Genomic DNA, 17,188 nt, shown 5'->3' with positions numbered 1-17,188 from the left:
GCTGAGGCAATAGTGACAGCGAAATTCAACTTAGATAAGTTGTGATTATATATGAAAAAATGCAAATTTAATTAATAATAATATTAATATTTATAATAATTAATTCTACATGCTTTCCTTAAGTATTAAGTTTCTGATGTGAAAACTGAGTGATTTATTAGCTGTTGAAAACATGTCAAAATTGCACTAAATTAAAAAAAAAAAGGATTTAGCTATTTCGAGCAAAAACGTATATGATATGTTAAATTTTGCTATTAATCCTACAAATATAGGTGATTATCTCTGCAATTGGTGATTTTTGTGCATTTAGCGTAAAATCTGAGAATTTTATAGCCATTTTAAATGTTGTTATAGTTGTATAAAAAAAAAAACATTTAATCGGGATTTCATTAGGGAACAACTTTTGATTTTTTATGCCACTGCTCATGGAGACCTATATGCCGAAGGGAGGTGTCTGTTTTGGTTTTAGGTCGCTAGCGGCTTTGGTTTTGAAAATATTTGAATTTGAAGTTTTTGAAAATAGGCCCCCTACGGAGCGACCCTGTTTCCCGTCAACTGATAGTGAAGTCCATAGTCAAGTTTACCATAATTTGCTGTCTATCCACCACACAGTACAGTTCTATATTGTTTGGAGATGGACTCTATTACATCCGCTGATTTGATTGAATCTTATAATAACCAATCGATGTATCAATCCAGATTGTTACATTGTAAACTGTAGGGTTACTACTAAGGGTGTAACGGTACATGTATTTCTAATGAACTGGGCTGTGAGTCGATCGGCTTACAATTTCTTTGTGTGGATTATATTTACTCCGTCTTCTCTACTATAATGAGGACCAACACGGTAGGAAAGTATAACCCAGAAACATCAACGGCGCGACAACGTGGCCGCCGCGAGAACGCAGTGAAACGCGGGCGTTAAAGTCAATAAGCCAATGCACACCAGTCGCAGTGCGGCCGCGTGTTAGACATGTCCCAGAAGCGGCTTAACACGACACACGCGAAAAGAACGGCAGAGTTTATTATTTGACGCGAGACGCGACCCTCCTGCGCCAATACCACTACCAGTAGCTAGGATCGGGCAGACCGGAAGTCACTCGTGTAAAAATACGGTGGATCCGGTCGATTTTCAAACTAATATGCAATCGTAACCCACTTTTTGAGTCCATCAGATCTGTTGAGTGGTAGATCGGGGCACAGTTGACTTGTCTTTGTTGATTTACTGCTGTCTTCTCTGCTATAATAATAACCAACACGGCCCCGTGTTCAATACAAAACCCTCCTACCACAACAAAACAAGTAGGAACTAATATTCACATAGAAACTAAAGTTATACAACATATAATATACAATATAAATGAATACTACATTTGTAAAATATAAACACATAATAAAATAAATAATAGCCCATTTAAGTAAAATAAATTGAAATGAGCTAAAACACCTGTAATTCAATAATAAGAATAATACACAGATCCTGCACCTGCTTACACAATTAAATTTATTAATTTCTGTGTGGCGCTTTAATTTCAGAAAATCCACCAATAAAGCTTTTGAAAACCGTTCATAAGAAAAAAAAAAAATGATTCATTGAGGCATTTCATTTGTAAAATACATGTTAAAATACTTGTCTTTGGGATTGCTTTTCTCTTTAGCACAGGACTTCTTTTTTCTTCTTTCTTTCAGAAAGAAAGCTGACCAATACGTGGGGTCTGAAAGGCAAATTGTTGTTGAATTATCTTTAAATACCCGCTACTTTTTGAGCAGAATTCTAGCTTTGTATAGGCTAATGTTCCTATTGTTGAAAGCACGAAGGTGTGTAATAAACCACTAGCACATTTATATTTTGCATTTTGCTTTCTTACTGTACCGAAAATGAACCGAACCGTGACCTCAAAACCGAGGTACGTACCGAACCAAGATTTCTGTGTACCGTTACACCCCTAGTTACTACAGTTTACCTAACGGAAAAGCTGAATTTTCTATTGATTTGCCTGGTTAAGTTGACAGTTAAGCAGCAATATTATCAAGACAGTTGTTAGCATTTTGTTCATCTTAAAACCACTAACTTTTGTGAATTGTACTGCCGAAAGAATGTGCCTGAGCCTACTTTCATATGAAATCACACAGAACACCAGTCATTATTTCGCTTGAATCGGACCATACCCGTCCCTAAGGCCTGCCTTTCGTTTTCTAAAATGTGGTTTCGTAATGCATTCGGTGGCGCCGGTGGCTTCTTCTCATTCTCCTAATCCCTGAGTGCATCAATGACAAAGTCTTTCCAGATTTCTTTTTTGGTCGTATTTGGCCGTGACGACTCGGAACCAGGCAAACACATGGTGGTAACCGATTGTACACTTGGCTCATTTGTTGAGTTAACAGTCACTTTTACTGCTTTTATTCCCTAGGTTTCCAGTCTTTTCAAAGACGGCACCATCGGGACAGACATCAACATTGTGGTAGTTAGCTTGTTGCTACTGGAACAAGACCCGGTAAGTGCACTGGCTCGTACTGTAACTGCAAATATACGGTAATTTGCTGCTTTTCACAGTCGAAGCCTTGCTGAGAATAGTGAAAAACCGCATGTAATTGACGCTTCCTTCTCAATAAAAGTTTTTATTTGCCTATTAGTTTCAACATAAAATATAAAGTTATTATCTGGCATTTATGCACATTTTAAAAAGAGAACAAAATCCACTAAAATGCCATTTTTTCAGTGAAAAGCTTAGATTGGGTTCCACCAAAAAAAAAAAAAACACAAAAAAATCCCAATATAAAATAGGAACAGGTGATTTTGAATTCAGTGAGCCATGATTATGCAGAGGATGACTCTTTTGTTTTTTTTTCTTTGCCTACCATTAACCGCAGCTGGGCCTTACCATCAATCACCATGCTGACCAGTCGCTCAACAGCTTCTGCCAATGGCAGTCGGGCCTGGTCGGCAAGAGCGGTAAGCGGCACGACCACGCCGTTCTCCTCACTGGGCTGGACATCTGCTCCTGGAAAAATGAGCCCTGTGACACCCTGGGTAAGGCGAGCGGCCAAATGCAACTTCCTGCTCTCCGTTTTTGGTTTGTTTTTACACCTGAATGTCTTGACCAATTTATGCTGGCCTGCCCTGCACACACACGAGGTTGCTAGTTTTGGTTTCTCCGTGCAAGTTGCTGACCTGCTTCTGTCCAAGCATGAGGGTTCCTGAATTGAAATTCATCAAGATGCTTCCATTTGAAATGTTTCACATTCTCGAGTTGATAAGAACTTGACGTTTTTAATTGTATGTTATCAAGACAGGTTCAGGGTTTCAGTTTAGGATTTCAAATCGCGGTTATGGATTTGATTTAGAGTTTAAAGCCAGCGTTGGTGATCAAATTTAGGAAACATTTTGTTCCAGATTATTTTATAAAATAGTGGTACAAATATAAATCCTGGTTTTACCTCAGACGAAGAATTTCCGGACACAGTTATTGTTTTATATAACCATTTCAAGCTAGGTAGGGTTTCAAGTTAGGGTTTTAAGACAAGGTTGAGGTTTCAGATTTGGGTTTCACCCTTTATAGTCAAGTAAATGTCATCTGTCTGTCATCCGCATACTTTGTACATCACATTTTTGGTCATGGGCGCCAAAAATTTGGTACAGAAGTGTGACCTACAAGTCTGCTCGATATATACTGTGTTATAATTACAGTGCTTGAAAAAGTATCTGAACCTTTTGGAATTTCTCACATTTCTGCATAGAATCACCATCAAATGTGATCTTTGTCAAAATCACACAGATGAAAAAACAGTGTCCGCTTTAATTAAAACCACCCAAACATTTATAGGTTTTCATGTTTTAATGAGGATAGCATGCAAACAATGATAGAAGGGGGAAAATAAGCATGTGAACCCTTTGCCTAAGTAGGCTTAAAGAACAATTGAAACCAAATTTTACCAAACATTTTAAGTCAGGTCTGTGCCCATTCACTGATGAGTGGCTTAAAGCTGCCCTGCCCACTATAAAACACACACCTGGTAAGAAATGTCTTGATGAGAAGCATTGTCTGATGTGCATCATGGCTCGGTCAAAAGAGCTGAAGACCTCCAATCAAGTATTGTTGATTTGTATAAAGCTGGGAAAGGATATAAAACCATCTCTAAAAGTCTGGATGTTCATCAATCGACAATCAGAGAAGTTGTCTACAAATGGAGAGAGTTTGGCACTATTGCTTCTCTCCCAAGGAGTGGCCGTCCACCAAAGATGATGCCAAGAGTTCAGCGCAGAATACTCAGAGAGGTAAAAACGAACCCTAGAGTGTCTTGTAAAGACTTACAGAAATCACTGGCACAATCCAATATCTCTGTGCACACATGAATTAAATGTCAAATTGGCCAAGAACGGTGTTCATGGGAGGACTACACGGAGGAAGCCACTGCTGTCTAAAAAAAACATTGTTGCTCGTTTAATGTTCGCAAAAAGGCACTTCGACACTCCACAGAGGTTTTGGCAAAATATTTTGTGGACTGATGAAACCAAAGTTTAATTGTTTGGGAGTAACACACAACGTCATGCGTGGAGGAAAAGGGAACAGCTCACCAACATTAGCACCTCACCCCCACCCATGGTGGAGGGAGCATCATTATATGAGGCTGTTTTACTGCCTCAGGGCCTGGACAACTTGCGATCATTAAAGGAAGAATGAATCCAAAAGTTTATCAGGATGTTTTGCAGGAAAACCTGAGGCCGTCTGTCAGACAGTTGAATCTAAAAAGAGGATGGGTGCTGCAACAAGACAATGATCCAAAACACAGAAGTAAATCAACTTCAGAATGGTTTCAGAAGAACAAAATACACGTTCTGGAGTGGCCAGGTCAAAGTCCAGACTTGAACCCCATTCAGATGCTGTGGCATGACCTAAAGACAGCGATTCATGCCAGACATCCTAGGAATCTGACTGAACTAAAGCAGTTTTGTAGAGAAGAATGGGCCAAGATTAGTCCTGATCAAAGTGCCAGGCTAATCTGCAGCTACAGGAAGTGTCTGGTTGAAGTTATTGCAACCAAAGGGGGGACTCAAAATATTAAGTGTGATGGTTCACTGACATATTTTCCCCCCTTCTTTCATTGTTTGCATACTACCCTCATTAAAATATGAAAACCTATAAATGTTTGGGTGGTTTTAGTTAAAGCAGACACTGTTTTTTCATCCGTGTGATTTTGACAAAGATCAGACCACATTTGATGGTGATTTTATGCAGAAATGTGAGAAATTCCAAAAGGTTCAGATACTTTTTCATACCACTGTACCTGGAGGGAAATCTTAAAAACTAAAAGCTAAAATGGCTACTCCTCTTTTATTCGTGGACAAATACGAATGAAATTTTGTAAGGATATTCTAGGGACGTGTCATTGAACTGATTAATTAATTGCAGAATTAAAACTGATACTGATGGATTGGACGTCTAGTGCCATCATTGACAGATTTCAATATCATTTTAGTTTTCAAAGTTGGTTTTACAAATTAGATTGAAGTTTTGAGATTAGAAAAAAAAACAAAGGTAGAATTTGGGCACTAATGAGGGTTCAAGTTATCAATTTATAAAAATTACACGAAAAAAATCTAGACATGATAAGGGTTTAGGGTCTTTGTTTAATCCATAGGCTACCTACATTTTATACTCTGTTGGTAGTTAGTGTATTGCTCACATAGCTGGCGTGGCTATCACTCCAGGGTGTAGTCTTTTTTGCCTTTCCCATGTTCCCCTCAAGAGACGGATGGACGGATGGAGCGACCTCCTATAATTGCTGGAAAGTCTTAACCGTCCTACACAGGGAGTCTCCCATGTCTGCTTGGAAGTCATTTGGTCCAGACTGCGGTCCAAGGCACATTTTCATTCCTGTTATTTTGGTTTGGATCAAACTAAAATGTCTGGACTGACCAAGCAAGGTAGAAGTACTTGGAGAAGTACCCTTGAGGAGCACTCATGGCATTAATGCTGTTTTATGCAAGGGTAAAATACGGCAAGAAAAAAAAAAAAAAAAAATGTTGGAAAAATTTAGCCCTCAACACCAGTTTAACCGATCACAAGGTTTTGTGGAAATGGTTGTTTAGGGCATATTCATACCTGCACTATTTGGTCCGGACCAGACCAAAAAAATTTGTGGTGCTCACCTTTTGGGCTGGTGTGACTGCAAACCAGCGAACTCTAGTGCGGACCAAACAGCTGGTCCTAAACCTTGCCGGGGAGGTGTTCTCAGTTTTCTCCAAGCAGACCATGGTGCGCATCGCTATACTGTTGGTGTGAAAGCGACCACACTGTGGTCAGGACCATGGCTGAAATTGGAGAGAGAGAGAGATCAGCTTACAATAAAGTATAACTTAATTAACAGAAAAGACCTAAAGCACATCAATTTACCTGAATTAAAAAAAAAAAAAAAGTCACATTCAAACTGTAAAGATACACTCAAGTTAGATTTTTTGACCATTTGATACTGACAAATAAAATACAAAAAAAAAAAAAAACATTCAAATTGATTAGCAACATTAACTCATGAGGACAATTTGCCAAACAATTTGACAGAAAAAAACAAAAATTAATCGAACAAAAACGACAGTGTCATTGGACAGAGGACCCATTTTAATTTTTTCTGCGGGCAGTATCAGCTCCTTCGCTATAGTGTGGGGCTATTTTGCACTGAGCAACTTGATACGCCAACTAACTTGATGCTAACAGTGCTTGTTGGTTTACTGATGTAACACTGACAAAGCGGGACGATTGTTGACATTATTGGGCACATTTTTGCTGGAAAAAAATTAAGTGGCTTATCACTATGATTCTGGTCTAATGTCTTTAAGTGATGTCTTAATTGTTTTGGCTTCCTGCTGTCCGCTGCAAACATTTTTAGGCACAGTAAAGAGACTGGTCTTTTCTCGTCTCCCACTGTATTAAAAGTCAAAACCAAATGCCAAATGCTACATACGCTTCGACATATTTCCTCATCTTAGCTCTTCATATCAGTAGTGCTCTTTGCTGTGTGCTCTTGTTTGGTTCAGGAATACTGCGCACACTCTGAAAATGAGAGTGGCACTGCCACTCGCTGAGTGGATGTGCAATTACACTTTATTCTTGTACGGCAAAAAAGTATGTTCCCCGAGATCACAAGCGCCACCCCCGGCATCGCTCTGCACCCCACTAGGGGGGTCCGCACCACGATTTGAGAAATAGTGGGTTAGCATCACAGTCTTTGGTTAGCAGTATGTCGGCTAATATGAGTTTGGGTTCAACGTGAAGCAATGAGGAGTGTAATGTCTACTGTCCTTGTAAAATAACCATGGCATCATCAGACTGTTTTGTCCACTGATTAAAAGATAATTGCTAATGCGTACGGTAGATTTGTCTCAAATTCTGGCTTGCTAAAATTGCAATATGAAAAGTAAAAACACCAAAAAGTCTGGCCCAAAAGTATTTTGGTGCAGACCAAAGAACACAAACTATGGATTTTCCTGGTGTGAAAACACCCATAGGTTGGGATGGACAAAACAAATCAATGGGAACCATGTTTCAAGTTTGAACAGGAGATCAACTATTTTGATCAAATCAACAATTTTGGACAAATGAGCATTTTGATTTGAAGCTGTGACGGAATAAGGCTTTGATTTTCCAGGGCTTTGATTGATCTGTTACAAGTTTGGCTTATTTATGATTTCAAGATGTTCCTGTGTTGGTAGGTTTTGCTCCAATAAGTGGCATGTGTAGCAAATACAGGAGCTGCACCATCAATGAGGACACAGGACTGGGCTTGGCGTTCACCATCGCTCATGAGTCCGGTCACAAGTATGTCTTTCGTGCCTCACTGTGATAATATTGATGTGTCAGAAAATCCACTAGCAGAGTTGTGAACTGAGTGGAACCTTAAAATGTCTCAAACTGAAACATACCGCAAACACACTTTGACCTGCAAACATTATGTTCAAATGTGACATTTATACAGAAAAGCCCACGGCAGATGGCACTTTTTGTTTTTCCATTGAGATACCCCCACAACTTTGATTGGTTCAATTTACATTGTTTTTTTTTTTTTTCATCCTATGGTTAAATACATCTGCTTGCCTGGCACACACCCAACACAAACCTTGGACATGTATTTTCCTGCTCTTCACCCAGCTACTTAAGAGTCGAAAAGGCATGAAAGCGTGTCGACTCAGGAGACAAATTGGAACAAAAATGTAATGTTAGGATGCAAAGAATACTGTGAACTCACGACTAATCAGAAAGTGAAATAATTTATATTAAAAATATTCGTGTATGCTTACTTTTCACTCCTCAGTTTCGGGATGGTACATGATGGTGAGGGTAACCCCTGTCGTAAAACTGAAGGCAACATCATGTCCCCCACTCTTGCTGGCAACAATGGGGTTTTCTCTTGGTCCACTTGCAGCCGGCAGTACCTCAGTCGCTTCCTAGGGTAGGCCTCTTTGCAATACCACCTTTAGTTGGATGGTTTTGTTGATTTTTAATGTGATACCCAATACTGTGTCCCTCAGGACGACCCAGGCCTCCTGTCTGGTGGATGAGCCCAAGCAGATTGGTCAGTACAAATATCCCGAGAAGCTACCCGGGCAGCTATATGATGCAGACACACAGTGCAAGTGGCAGTTTGGCTCCGGGGCTGAGTTGTGCAGCCTTGACTTTGTCAAGGTAAGCTCATAAAGACCTTTCAAACTTCACCTTGTGTCGGCTTATAGCCATTTCTATATTATCCTTTATAAAGAGGCTTGGTGGTTTTCCGCAAAGGTACCTCAGCAGTAAACAAAAATCCCAGTCCCACAATTCTATAATTCAGCACATAATTAGTTCTTAGGCTTTTAGAATCTTTAGCCTGCTACAGGTTTTCAATGTGTTTAGGGTTTCGGTTCTTCCAATCAATTCTCTAAAAATACCTTAGTCCAGATTCTTTTTGAACTTTGCCACAAGACCTTCCCCCATTAGCCTCACTTTTTGTATTGCATGAACACCAACATCTATACTGTTGAATAGTCCTGTTTTTTTTGTTTTTTTTTTATGTACCGGAACTATCCCACATGAACAAGCATTTAAGACCATCAGGAACCTCCAGTAATGAGCACCTCTACCATACAGGGTCCTTGTATTGTCACCCTTACAGCATCAATGATGTCGCACTAAATGGGCACTTTATAAATCGCAGTGATCTTTGCCAAACAGCCCAAGACCCCTGTTGTTTTACCAAAGGGTTGAATTCCCTCAATGGATGGACACCTTCTACCCCTGGTCGAGCCCCTTAGGCGAGGTGAAATCTTTATGTTAGCTGTTATTCAAATGGAAATGCTCCTTGGCTGCTAACCACTGGGAAAAGACTCAAACAAATGGTATAGCTAGGAGATTGGCGCACAAAACTATATCATAGCTATTCAGGTTATTCCAAAGGCTGTTTGCATGACCGTGACCTTAAGAGGGTTTCTTATTGAAAACAAGATGCAAATCTTTGATGCTAAACGTTGCTAACTTTGGTTTCGAACCCTAACTTTAGACCATCAATCTCTGTAAAACTCATATTTCAACACCTAGCCATGGTCTGAAGCATCGATTAGTAGAAGTCCTTACCCCTGTTAAACTCCTATTCAAGTTTGAACCCTTATTTAAGCCCGAAAGCAGATTAAAACCCAGATTTGCTAACCTAATTAAAAGCTCTAGTTTGAAAATGTACACTGTTGGCCAGAAGTATTGGCACCCCTGCAATTCTGTCGGATGATGCTCAATTTCTCAAGAAAATGATTACAATTACAAATGATTTGGTCTTCATTTATTTTGTTTTGGTGGGGAAACACAAAAGAGAATGGGGAAAAAAAATCATTATCAATGTACACAAAAATGGGCCGGACAAAAGTATTGGCACCCTTTGAGAAATAATGTGATGCTTCTCTAATTTGTGTAATTAACAGCACCTGTTACTAACCTGCGGCACATAACAGGTGGTGGCAATAACTAAATCACACTTACAGCCAGTTAAAATGGATTAAAGTTGACTCAACCTCTGTCCTGTGTCTTTGTGTGTACCACATTGAGCAAGAAGAAAAGACAGAAGACCAAAGAACTGTCTGAGAACTTGAGAAGCAAAATTGAGAGGAAGCACAGGCAATATCAAGGCTACAAGTCCATCTCCAAAGACCTGAATTTTCCTGTGTCTGCTGAGCGCAGTGTCATCAATAAGTGTAAAGCTCATGGCACTGTGGCTAACCTCCCTAGATGTGGACGGGAAAAAAAATTGACGAGAGATTTTAACGAAAGATTGTGCGGATGGTGGATAAAGAACCTCGACTAACATCCAAACAAGTTCAAGCTGTCCTGCAGTCTGAGGGTACAAAAGTGTCAACCCATACTATCCGTCTGCGTCTGAATGAAAAGGGACTCTATGGTAGGACAGAGACATGAAAAAGCCAGGCTGGAGTTTCCCAAAACTTACCTGAGAAAGCCAAAGACGTTTTAGAAGAATGTTCTCTGGTCAGATGAGAAAAAAGTAGAGCTTTTTAGGAAAAGGCATCAACATACAGTTTACAGGAAAAAACAAAACAAGGCCTTCAAAGAAAGAACACGGTGCCCACAGTCAAACATGGAGCGGAGGTTCCCTGATGTTTTGGGGTTGCTGCTTTGCTACCTCTGGCACTGGACTGCTTGACCGTGTGCATAGCATTATGAAGTCTGAAGACTACCAACAAATTTTGCAGCATAACGTACGGCCCAGTGTGAGAAAGCTGGGTCTCCCTCAGTGGGCATGGCTCTTCCAGCAGGACAGTGACCAAAAACACACTTCAAAAAACACTAGAAAATGGTTTGAAAGAAAGTACTGGAGACTTCTAAAGTGGCCAGCAATGAGTCCAGACCTGAATCCCACAGAACACCTGTGGAGAGATCTGAAAATGGCAGTTTGGAGAAGTCACAATTCAAATCTCAGAGACCTGGAGCAGTTGGCCAAAGAAGAATGGTCTAAAATTCCAGCAGAGCATTATGGGAAACTCATTGTTGTGCTACCAAGTATTAGGCTGAGGGTGGCAATACTTTTGTCTGGCCCATTTTTGGAGTTTTGTGTGAAATGATAATGATTTAATTTTTTCCCATCCTCTTTTGTGTTTTTTCATTGCAAGCAAAATAAATGAAGATATTATTACCAAAGTATTTGTAATTGCTATCATTTTCTGGGAGAAATTGAGCATCATCTGACAGAATTGCAGCGGTGCCAATACTTTTGGCCACCATTGTAATCGTAGCTAGAGGCTTAATAATGCATTTCAAACCCATTATTTTGAAATCTTTTAGTTTGAAACAATAACTGTGGTATAAAGCTTAAATCGGGGTCAGCAACCTGTGGCTCTATAGCAGCTGTTGCTCCCTGGACTTATTTTAGTTTTAATACGGTTTCTGTAGGAAGACAAACATGACAGAAACATTCTTTTAATGCATTAATATTGTAACAATGTTAAACTTGAGGCGACATCATACAACAGAGTAATCACGTGGTGCGTCATTCTCTATAAGATGCACTGCATTTATCGTATTTTCCGTACTATAAGGTGCATCGGAGTATAAGGCGCACCTTTAATGAATAGCCTATTTTAAAACCTTTTTCATGTATAGGGTGCACTGCATTGTAAGGCACAGTAGTAGTAGTAGTGGTTAGTGTTGCATTATGCATCGACGAGATGGAGCTGAGCTAGATGGAATGTCAAGCCATGATTAACCAATATTGATCCATATATAAGGCACATCGGATTATAAGGCGCACTGTCGGGTTTTGAGAAAATTGAAGGGTTTCAGGTGTGGCTTATAGTGCGGAAAATACGGTAATCATGAAGGCTCATTATGTATTTGTAGCCAACTTAGTCATTTTGATAGTTGGCTAATATAGATAATATAGATACCTAATACATGTGTTGCCTTATTTGGAAGGCATATTTAAGGCTTTCAACTTTTTGTGGCTTCAGACATATACATATATATATATATATATATATATAATTTTTTTGCTCCAATATGGCTCTTTCAACATTTTGGGTTGCCGACCCCTGCCTTGTATGACACCCAAATCCATGTTAAAAACCCCAAACCCAGCGAAGTCCGAAAGCCTAATTTGCCTTGGCTCTCCATCCCCGTTTCTTCCCCTGTGCCCGTTGCAGCCGGGCCGGCTGCCAGTGTCGGCAGCCTGTCTCCCGATATGAGGCTCTCCCTCTGTGCTCACTCACTCTCTCCATTTCTGTATTGTTGGGTCAGATGACACATACAATTATAGCCTGTTTCATTAAAGAAGCGCACTGATTAGATTTGACATCCAGGCTTTTTTTAGGCTTTTTTTTTTTTTCCATGGGTGCACCATAAGCGCTTCTGATGCTGGCAGGGAGCAGATAATGCTCATTCTGCAGTGGTAGATAGTAACAAAGTGCAACTAATTCAATGTATCCAAGATTTTTTTTTTCTGTTATCCACACTTTTCACAAAATTGACATTTTATATTTCTTCCCTACATTTAAAATATTTATTTACAGTATATCCAGTCTTTCATTTTTTTGTGTGCCTCATCTTTCAGGACATCTGCAAGTCGCTGTGGTGTCACCGCACGGGCCACCGATGCGAGACCAAGTTCATGCCTGCCGCCGAGGGTACGAGCTGCGGACCGGACATGGTGAGGACTCTTGTCCCATAATCAATAATGGATTTACAGTGGGGCAAATAAGTATTTAGTCAACCACCAATTGTGCAAGTTCTCCGACTTGAAAAGATTAGAGAGGCCTGTAATTGTCAACATGGGTGATCCTCAACCATGAGAGACAGAATGTGGGAAAAAAAAAACAGAAAATCACATTGTTTGATTTTTAAAGAATTTATTTCCAAATTAGAGTGGAAAATAAGTATTTGGTCACCACAAACAAGCAAATTTCTGGCTGTCAAAGAGGTCTAACTTCTAACGAGGTCTAACGAGGCTCCACTCGTTACCTGTATTAATGGCACCTGTTTTAACTCATTATCGATATAAGAGACACCTGTCCACAACGCTCAGTCAGTCACATTCCAAACTCTGCTATGACCAAGACGAAAGAGCTGTCGAAGGACACCAGAGACAAAATTGTAGACCTGCACCAGGCTGGGAAGACTGAATCTGCAACAGGTAAAATGCTTGGTGTAAAGAAATCAACTGTGGGAGCAATTAGTAGAAAATGGAAGCTATACAAGACCACTGATAATCTGCCTCGATCTGGGGCTCCATGCAAGATCTCACCCCGTGGCGTCAAAATGATAACAAGAACGGTGAGCAAAAATCCCAGAACCACACGGGGAGACCTAGTGAATGACCTACAGAGAGCTGGGACCACAGTAACAAAGGCTACTATCAGTAACACAATGCGCCGCCAGGGACTCAAATCCTGCACTGCCAGACGCGTCCCCCTGCTGAAGAAAGTACACGTCCAGGCCCGTCCGCGGTTCGCTAGAGAGCATTTGGATGATTGAGAGGACTGGGAGAATGTGTTATGGTCAGATGAAACCAAAATAGAACTTTTTGGTAGAAACACAGGTTCTCGTGTTTGGAGGAAAAAGAATACTGAATTGCATCTGAAGAACACCATACCCACTGTGAAGCATGGGGGTCGAAACATCATGCTTTGGGGCTGTTTTTCTGCAAAGGGACCAGGACGACTGATATGTGTAAAGGAAAAAATGAATGGGGCCAAGTATCGAGAGATTTTGAGTGAAAATCTCCTTCCTTTTAGCAAGGGCATTGAAGATGAGATATGGCTGGGTCTTTCAGCATGACAATGATCCCAAACACACAGCCAGGGCAACAAAGGAGTGGCTTCGTAAGAAGCATTTGAAGGTCCTGAGGTGGCCTAGCCAGTCTCCAGATCTCAACCCCGTAGAAAATCTGTGGAGGGAGTTGAAAGTCCGTGTTGCCCAACGACAGCCCCAAAACATCACTGCTCTAGAGGAGAGCTGCATGGAGGAATGGGCCAAAATACCAACAACAGTGTGCGGAAAAGCTTGTGAAGAGTTACAGAAAATGTTTGGCCTCCGTTATTGCCAACAAAGGGTACATAAGAAAGTATTGAGATGAACTTTTGGTATTGACCAAATACTTATTTTCCACCATGATTTGCAAATAAATTCTTTAAAAATCAAACAATGTGATTTTCTGTTTTTTTTTTTCAACATTCTGTCTCTCATGGTTGAGGTTTACCCATGTTGACAATTACAGGCCTCTCTAATATTTTCAAATGGGAGAACTTGCACAATTAGTGGTTGACTAAATACTTATTTGTTCCATTGTACTACATGTAAAAATGTAATTATTTCCAAATTTTACTTCTACTTTTACTTCATCAGTGGTGTTGGCGTGGCCAATGTGTAAAATATGGGGAGCATGGCCCCAAAGCAATCCATGGTCAGTGGTCTCCTTGGTCCCAGTGGTCCGAATGTTCCAGAACGTGTGGAGGTGGGGTCATGCACAAAGAGCGCTCCTGCACCAGTCCAAGGTAAATACACACACAAGCACTTCATAGATGGCATTCATCATGTCATCATCCAAGGAAACATAGTTGCTCCATGGTTGCAAGAGAACAGCTCTTTTATTCTTTTTTTTGGACACACCTGAAAGCATCTTTTGCCAGGTAGCTGTCAGCACGCACACACTCATGCACCCTGATGCACACCCTCTCACACAAGTCAGCTGACAGTCCAGACAGCAAGACAATCTCTCTCCATGCTCCAGACACGGGTGGGGGAAAACCTCGTAAAAACAAGAGTTTTTTTGCGCTGAGGGCTGCCAACTTCCCGCATCGCTGCTCGCTCGCACAAATGTAATTCAGCGCATCCCACCGTGCACAACCTCTCTGTTAGTGGTCTTAACATGCACAGGGGAAGCTTGTTTTATAACACACTGTATGTATTTTGTTGTTTTTTATGATGAGTGATCAAACTTGCCATATACAATGATATGACATACAGTGAAGAAAATAAGTTATTTGAACACCCTGCTGTTTTGCAAGTTCTCCGACATAGAAATCATGGAGGGGTCTGAAATTTTCATCGTAGCTGCTAGGAGTGTGACAAAATATTAAAATGGTGATATATCATGGTACTTTGTATCATAGGCGGAGTTTGACTTTTGGGCCGGGGGGGGGGGGGCACAACATGTTGATGACCCCAAAACGCAGTGTCAGCAATAAAATTTACTTAAAAGAATATGTATAATAATAAGTTGAAAATGAGCGTTTTTTTGTTTCCCATCATTCTTGAGGGGAATTCTAAATCAGGCTGCTTAGGACAGCTATACTTTTTGCCAAGATCGTCATCCATTGAATATGATTCGCCTGCCGGTGTCGTGCCAATGTAGTTACCCCAGACAAAAATTGTATCCCCTGGGCGGAGCCATATGGAGGTAGATTTGTGTCTTCATTATTCCATCCCAACAAAATGTGTTTGAATGCAAAACTAAATCTGAAACTCAAAAAAATGCATTTAAAAGCTATTTTTCTTTGATTTTTTGTGTTAATTAAGTCATTTTTTCTTTCTGATTGAAGCAACTTTTTTTGATTGAAGTAATGTTGTTTTACGTTTTGGCCACATTTTTGGAAGGACATTTGTTTCTTTATTATTCAATCAAAAAATAAGTTGCTTCAAACAAAAAAATTTATATTTCCAAATGAAAAATCACTTCAGTTAAAAAAAAAAAAATCAATGAGGCTCAAATATTTGCATTTGAACACTTAATTTTTAATTTAAAAAGTTTTCTTTTGATTTTAGCAATGCTTTTCGTTTTTGGGCCAGATTATGGGTAGGACATTTGTGTCTAAATCATTCAATATCTTCAATCCCCCCAAAATATTTTCAAACAAAGAAAAAAAAATCATTTGAAAAATAAAATTGCCCTCCCCTAATTTTTTTTTTTTTTTTAAATGATATGCAGAGCAAATGACCGTCTAAGGTGCTAGTCACATGATCTGTTTGAAAAATAATTTTGACCCATTATAAATATCTTTGTTTTTTTTTTTCATTTCATTCATTTTTGTTGTTTGCTTTAATGCTTTACAACTTATATATATATATATATATATATACTGGACTGTCTCAGAAAATTAGAATACACAATATTCTAATTTTCTGAGACAGTCCTGTATATTGTTCTATGTAAAGGACGTCAGCCAAGGTCGGCCCCCCACATTTTTACCACGCCAAATCTGGTCCCCTTTGCAAAAAGTTTGGACACCCCTGCTTTAAATGGTGGATTAATGTACAGGACTGTCTCAGAAAATTAGAATATTGTGTATTCTAATTTCCTGAGACAGTCCAGTATATATATATATATATATATATATATATATATATATATATATATATATATATATATATATATATATATAGGAAAGTCAATTACATGCAATGACACCTTTCGGCCACCAGGGGGGGGGCCTGGCCTCCTGACCCCCTCTTAAACTCTGCTTATGCTTGGTATCCCAAAATGTTATAGTTATGCTCCTGCCAAGAATCGAGATATCGTTTTAAAATGGTGTCAATGTCTAAAAAAATAAATAAAAAGGAGCCAACAAGTTGCTACCAAAATCTTCCACCATAATAGTGTCTCAGTTACCTCTAAGGCTGCATTGACTATGCTTGACGCCCAATCCATTTAGACTGGGAACGTTCGTTCATTGGAAACCAGAGCATTCACAATCATTCTGTCCGATTTTTAGGGCATTTACATGTCACTTGCTGTTCATTTTAGGGCATTTACAGGTCATTTCCTGTTGAGTTTTGGTCACTGCCTATTCATTTGGGTGATTCCCAGGTCAGTTCCTGTTCTTAACTCAAAATAAACAGGAAGTGACCCATAAAATACCCCCAAATCAACAGAAAGTAACTGAAAATCAACAGGCAAATGACCTTAAATGGTCCAAAATTACCTCATTGCCTGGCATTGGCTGCCACTGACGGCCATAGACATTCAATCCGTTTTAATGGATTGGACGTCTACTAGAGATAAACTCATTCCAATTCACAGCAGAAGCTTGTTTATCTGTTTATTAGTTGTTTGCAGAATATCCTAGAATGATTTCCTCACCAATGTATCGATGATCGCTGTATCGCCACTTTGTCAGATCATCGTTATCGTGAGCTTTGTATCGCAAATCGTATCGTGAGGTACCAAG

At 39.7% G+C, this 17,188-nt stretch overlaps 1 protein-coding gene across 3 annotated transcripts in view; it reads left to right on the top strand.

Moving 5' to 3' along the window:
* adamts18 (ADAM metallopeptidase with thrombospondin type 1 motif, 18) overlaps nt 1–17,188 on the top strand; it is a 172,340-nt gene that overhangs the window by 56,695 nt on the left and 98,457 nt on the right. For all 3 annotated transcript variants that reach the window (XM_057843203.1, XM_057843192.1, XM_057843214.1), the window contains 7 exons: nt 2,412–2,495; nt 2,872–3,031; nt 7,709–7,814; nt 8,308–8,445; nt 8,525–8,678; nt 12,577–12,672; nt 14,367–14,515. In XM_057843203.1, the coding sequence (XP_057699186.1) occupies nt 2,412–2,495; nt 2,872–3,031; nt 7,709–7,814; nt 8,308–8,445; nt 8,525–8,678; nt 12,577–12,672; nt 14,367–14,515 (887 nt within the window). The remainder of the gene's footprint in view (nt 1–2,411; nt 2,496–2,871; nt 3,032–7,708; nt 7,815–8,307; nt 8,446–8,524; nt 8,679–12,576; nt 12,673–14,366; nt 14,516–17,188) is intronic.

The sequence above is a fragment of the Corythoichthys intestinalis genome, chromosome 1, assembly GCF_030265065.1.
Source record: "Corythoichthys intestinalis isolate RoL2023-P3 chromosome 1, ASM3026506v1, whole genome shotgun sequence".
NCBI lineage: Eukaryota > Metazoa > Chordata > Actinopteri > Syngnathiformes > Syngnathidae > Corythoichthys > Corythoichthys intestinalis.
The sequence above is the reverse complement of the archived record's forward strand: the minus strand, read 5'-3'. Positions and strand labels throughout refer to the sequence as shown.